At 22.4% G+C, this 6,170-nt stretch overlaps 2 protein-coding genes across 2 annotated transcripts; one reads left to right on the top strand and one right to left on the bottom strand.

The window, feature by feature from the left end:
* Window positions 1–709: 709 nt before the first annotated feature.
* Window positions 710–2,509, bottom strand: DICPUDRAFT_85002 (uncharacterized protein; the record flags this gene model as incomplete). The annotated part of the gene is made up of 3 exons (XM_003294483.1): window positions 710–1,884; window positions 1,928–1,989; window positions 2,502–2,509. The coding sequence occupies 3 exons, from the start codon at window positions 2,507–2,509 to the stop codon at window positions 710–712; spliced, it is 1,245 nt and encodes a 414-aa protein (XP_003294531.1).
* An 854-nt stretch (window positions 2,510–3,363) lies between these two features.
* Window positions 3,364–5,080, top strand: DICPUDRAFT_159541 (uncharacterized protein; the record flags this gene model as incomplete). The annotated part of the gene is made up of 2 exons (XM_003294485.1): window positions 3,364–3,524; window positions 4,975–5,080. The coding sequence occupies 2 exons, from the start codon at window positions 3,364–3,366 to the stop codon at window positions 5,078–5,080; spliced, it is 267 nt and encodes an 88-aa protein (XP_003294533.1).
* Between the last annotated feature and the right edge of the window lie 1,090 nt (window positions 5,081–6,170).

The following is a 6,170-nucleotide window of genomic DNA, read 5'->3' as shown; positions in this document are numbered from 1 at the left end:
GAATTTTGCTTATCAGATTTACTCGAGATTGAAAGATTTTGAAAGAATTTGAGTTTCTGCGACTTTGTGACTTTTTATGATAGTATTTGATATAGTTTTGAGACTATTATAATATAGAAGCAATATTTCGTGATTGGATTTATTAGACCAAATCTTTATATAATTGATTTAAATCCTTTCATTCATATCGACGACAGCAGATCCTGTTGGGGTATTGAATGGCATGTTTTAATTGTTAAATCTGTCTTTTGAAAAGTTATTTTAATTTATATTAGTAATTCTGTTTCTATTCCTACAACAATGCCATTTTCTATATAAATAAAGGTTTGTTGCTGTTGTTGTTGTTTTAAAATAATGTGTTGATTTACTTACTTGTTCTCGAAAGGTTTTAAACATATTTTAGTAATGTTAATTATAATTATTATTATTTATTAGTTGTGCTATAGTTTACATTATTAAAATTATTTATGTGTTTGTTTGTTTGTTGTGATCGAAAAAAATAAAATAAAAAGAAAAATTAAAAAAAATTAAAAAAAAAAATAAAATTTTTTTTTTTTTTTTTAAAAATATATTTAGGAAAACCACAAAGTACTGCAATCAAAAAAATTAATAAATAAAATAGTTCTATGTTTAATTATAAAATTAAAAATATGCAAATAAATAAATTTTTTTTTTTTTTAATTAAATATTTTATTTTTCTTTATTATAATCAAATATAATAAGAGTGAGTTTTGTTGTTTCTTTTATTTTTCTTTTGGTTTTTTAAATTTTTTTTTTTTTTTAAATTTTTTTGTTGATAAATACTAACTAGTGAACTATTTGGTGATACTAAAGAAGAGTATGGAAATGGAGATCGGAATGATTCTAATAAAGAGGTTGATATTTGTGATAAATTTAGATTTGATATATAAATAAACATATGTTTTTTATATACATAAAGACCAATAGCAAGGGCGGCAATAAAAATAGAACCTGCAACTATAATTGGATAATTGGTACTACCTTTTTCATATTTAGCAATAGAATTCATAGGAATAAATGGTAAATCACTATTATTATGAATATTTAAACAACTGATTTCACCTGATTTTTGTTTACCTTCTTCTTCAGTTGGTAATTTTATAAATTGAATATGAATATATGATGGTTGACGGCAAAAGAATGGAATTTTAATTGAATGGGCTTCTGGTAATGGGCTGCTAATACTCTTTTTGTTTCTAATAGTTACAATAACATTTTGTGGATCATTTGATTGTTTTTGACAAGTGACTTTGAATGAATTATTATCACCTGGAGTGATTGAGAGTGAGTTTTGTTCTTTATTATCTGATGAGATAGTTTTGGAATAAATTTTTGGTTCTAAATGCCATGTCTCTTTACCACCACAGAAAGAAACCTCGGCCGATGAACCTAAACTTAATAAAACTTCCATTTGATCAGCTGGTGGAGAAGCAAAAATACGAATTTCTTCTCTCATTCCATTGTATTGAACTGAAATAACAGTTGAGCCTTCTTTTAGAGCCAAAAATTCACGAGATGAACATATGTCACTTGATATCTTTTGTTGGTCGACCTTTTCATGTGGTAATATTTTGAAAATGGAATCATCTTTAACTTTCCATTCTAAATTATTAATTGAGCAAGATTCGAAATAAACTCCTTTTGGTAAATGCTTTGATAATAATTTAGTTGAGAGTACTAACTTTTTACCAACTTCGACCTCTACTTGAGATGATGAAAAAACAATTTGGTCTGGTTCTTGAACAATGACAACAGATCCAGCACAATTATTATTAGCAATAACACCTTTAGAATTGACATCAACAATGGATATATTTCCAACTTTTGGATTCCAAATATAAGTTGGAGTTGAGTTTGGAATATCTATAAAAAAAATTAAGGTTAATATTTATTATCCAATATTTACTTTTTAAAAAAGTTCTATTTTTAGTTAATAATTTATAGTTTATTTTAGTACCTTGGGTAAATCTTGTAAAAAAAATATAACTAAAAATGATAGAAATAAAATTTTATTTACTATCATATTTAGGTTGATTTTATATAAATATATATAAAATATATAAATATATAAAATAATAAAGAAAGTAAAAGTTGAAAAAATAAAATATTGAAAAATGTGTGAATATTATTTAATTAAAATTATAAAAAAAATAAATATTATTGTGTTGAAAAATTGTAAAAATAAAGCTATTATTTGTGTGAATAAAATAATAAAGAAAAAAAAAAAAAATATTTTCTTTAATTCAAAAAAAAAAAAAAAAAATTAAAATATAAAAAATAAATTCAAAAAAATTTATTTATTAAAAAGAAAGAATTGTTTAATTTTTTTTATAAAATAAAGAAAATAATTAAAAAAATAATTGTAAAGCAATAATTTAGTTTATATCTTTTTTTTATATTATAGATTGATTATTTTTTTTATTTGATTTCGATTTTTTATTTAATTCTCTTTTAAATGATACCCAAAACATTAAACTAACTTTTTCATTGTAAAAAAATGATTTTAAAAAAATAATAAAAAAATTAATTAAATTGATTATTTGTTTTTTGCAACTAAATTTAAAGAAATATAATATTAGATTTTTTCATTGTAAAAAATGATTTTTAAAAAAAAAAAAATTAATTAAATTGCAGTGGTAACATTAGCATTATTAATATTGATATTGATATTGGTCATCGTCGAAGAAGATGCTGTTAAATTTACTCTAAGAATAAATTATATTTATTATTAAAATATAATAATAAATAAATGAAATAGTAAATAAATAGTAAACAATATAATAATAATTATTTATTTATTTATGTCAAAGTAACCTTATTAATGGCCCGTAAGGGAGCAGGGGTGTAACATTCACATAGTGTTTGGCATCGTGGTAATCCTCCGTTTTTTAAACCATATTTCCTTAATATAATGGATATATCCCCGGGCATATATCAAATCATTTATTATTGAATGTGGACCTCTTTAAAAAACTGACAGGTGAATGACATAGATATTAATTATAATTATTATTTTGAACTATTTATTTATTTATTCATTTAATAATAAACAAAAAAAAAACAAATAACAGTAAACGAGTTTTAAAATTTTTAATCAAATACTGTAATTTTATAAATATTTTTTTATTTATTTGCAATATACTTTTTCATAAAATTAATACCTTTTTTGCTTAAAAAATAATAATTAATAAAAAAAAATATTATAGGTAATCAAACTTTGCAAAGATTATTACAGAATGAGATTCAAGAAAAAGATCTAAACAAAGTGTTCACCATGCATAGCTCCCTATCAAAACAACCAAAATATGTTTTCTTAATAAAGATGATTCAAGGCTATCAAGTATGAAGATTCAAGAATATCAAGTATCAAGGCTGGTTTGGTATATTGATGGGTATAGGTATCAGGTAGGACCACTTGGTATCTGTATTATGAGATTCACCAAACTTTCAAGAAAATTCAAGGCAATCAAGTATGAGGATTCAAGTGTGAAGTATCAAGGCTGGTTTGGTATATTAATCTGTATTCTGAGATTACCAAACCAAGGGCTAATTATTATACTGTGAGTGGCGGTATAATAGTTAGCTGTCGGCTCAAATATACTAACCTCCCAGTGGTTGAGCTGGAAACACTCTTTACAAATAGTATAAAAAAAAAATAAAAAAAAAATAAAATAAAATAAATAAAATAAAATAATGGTATTAGTTCCATTTTATTAACTTTAAAAATTAATTATAAAATCCGTTTTATGGTGGTGTGTATTTGGTAATGTTTGGGAATATATATGTACATTGAAAAGCTAAATATTTGGCATTCTTTATTTTAAATTTTATTTTAATTCTTTTTTGTTGAACATTTTATATATTTTATTGAATGAACTAATCTTGAAGAATTTGATTATTGCACCATAATAAAATAAAAAAATAATCATTAGATAAATAATTATTTACATACTGTGGATGTTGAGTTTAGGGGAGAAAATTATTATTTTTTGTTGTTAGGGTGAATATTCTTTGATTATTTTTGAATGGTAAAATTTGATTTGGTATCTATCTTTAAATCTGAAACTAATAGTCCAATAAAATGAAATATTAATTAATTTATTATTTGAATCTTGGTAAATTACTACTACTTTTTTTAATTTATTTAAATAGAAGAGGAAAAAAATTTAATTTTTTTAAAAATTATTAAAATTATTAAAATTATTAAAATTTTTTTTAAATTTCCAATTTTTTTTAATTTAAACTAAAAATTAAAATCCCACAATATTTTTAATTTTATTTTTTTTAATAATTTAAATTTACTTATTTTTATTATCTATCAACGAGCTAGTCTGTAGGCCTCCGGAACTATTACGTGGGGCTAGAGGATTTCGATAGTTCTTATATTTTTGTTTTTTTTTTTAAAAAAAAAAAAAAGATTGTATAATTCATTTTTTGAATTGTATGATTATTTTTTAAAATTTATGTTACAAGTGGAATAAAAAATATTAGATATTTAATATTTAATATTTATAACTAAAAGACAGAATCGGGATTCCTTATAGATATCCAATTTTATGGGTTTACTGCTGTATTTTTATTAACCGTGCCCAACGTTTATGCATTGTGTTAAAACTCATACCAAAACAAAAAATACAATAAAAAATATTGATGACTTAATGTATCAGTAAGAATAATTTACACTTTAAAAAAAAAAAAAAAAAAAAAAAATTTTATTTTTTATTTATTTATCTTGGATATTAAAAATGTAGAAACAGACCCTTCAGACTTCACGTTTGATACCAAAAGGAAAGAAAGGGTACTTGGGTTGACCATTTAACTTTAATCACAGCTGCTGAAATTTTAAAATCACAAATTACAGTAATTTCATCATACTTCAATTGAAAACAATAATCATTTTTAGTAATTTTTCCCCAAACGTATTTAAAAGCCTATTTCAAATTGTAATTTAAGTAATCAGTCAAATGGTGGTAAAATAGTGGTTGGCTCGAGTGATGGTAAATCTATTGTAAGAGATTGTCCAACTAACTCAAATGAAATCAGGTTAGGCAAATATTAAATCAAATTCCATTATTGTATATATCATTACTTAGGAAAGTTATCTTTATTTATATTTTATATAATATTAGTATTGTACCCCAACTCAATCAAATAATTTGGAGATTTTTCGTCAAGTTGTGCAATATCTGTTGTATTTTTAGTATATGTGGTCGTAATATAAAGCCTGTCATCAAATTTTAGAGTAGAATCTTTTGAACCAGGTTGTAGCTGTTCTTTAAAATTTGTGTTGATTGTTTCATTATGTGGTTGTAATGCATAACATTTTTCATCAAAAAGAACTTAGGAATAATTTATAAGGAAGTTTGGTAAATCGTGTGGGTTTCTATAAACCTCAATTAGTGTAGAATCTGAACAAGGTAGTGTAGAATCTAATTCGTTAAATAATGTTGGTTATGACTCTGGATGAAACTTAGAGTCAACACAATTGAAGCTTATCAATCTTCTTTTATTAAGATCCAGGCACAAATAGACCAATCAATATTTTTATAAACAAAATTAATTAATTATAATAAAAATATAAAACAATTATAATAAAAAAATAAAAATTATTAAAATTAGAAACTAGATTTATTTCGGATAAAAAATTTTAATTTAAAAAATAGTAAAATCCCACCAAAATCAAATTTTATCAGATATTTTTTTAAATCAAATTTAATTTAATTTTGTATAAAATTTTAAAAAAAAAAAATTAAATTTTAAAATAAAAAAAATAAAAATTTAATTTTTTTTTTTTTTTTTTTTTTTTTTTTTTTTTTTTTTTCCAAATTTTTTTTTTAAAAAATTTTTTTTTAACACAATTTCTTTTTTTTTTTTTGTTAAAAAGGGGAAAAAAAAACCCCGGGTGGAAAAAACTTTTCCTAAAACCCTGGCCCAATTTCAATCCCCAACTTTCCCACCCCCAATTACCCAATTCTCTTTTTAAAAAAAAAAAAAAAAGATCTTGGGGGGCTTTTGGGGAAAAGAAAAATTTTGAGGTTTTTTTAAAAATTAAATAAAAAGGGGGGGGGGGGAAAAAACTTTTAGGACCATTGGATTTTTTGTTAAAAGGAAAACATGTGAAAAACCCTTTTAATATTTTTTTATAAAAA

This window comes from Dictyostelium purpureum (assembly GCF_000190715.1).
Source record: "Dictyostelium purpureum unplaced genomic scaffold DICPUscaffold_577, whole genome shotgun sequence".
Classification (NCBI taxonomy): Eukaryota; Evosea; class Eumycetozoa; order Dictyosteliales; family Dictyosteliaceae; genus Dictyostelium; species Dictyostelium purpureum.
The sequence above is the reverse complement of the archived record's forward strand: the minus strand, read 5'-3'. Positions and strand labels throughout refer to the sequence as shown.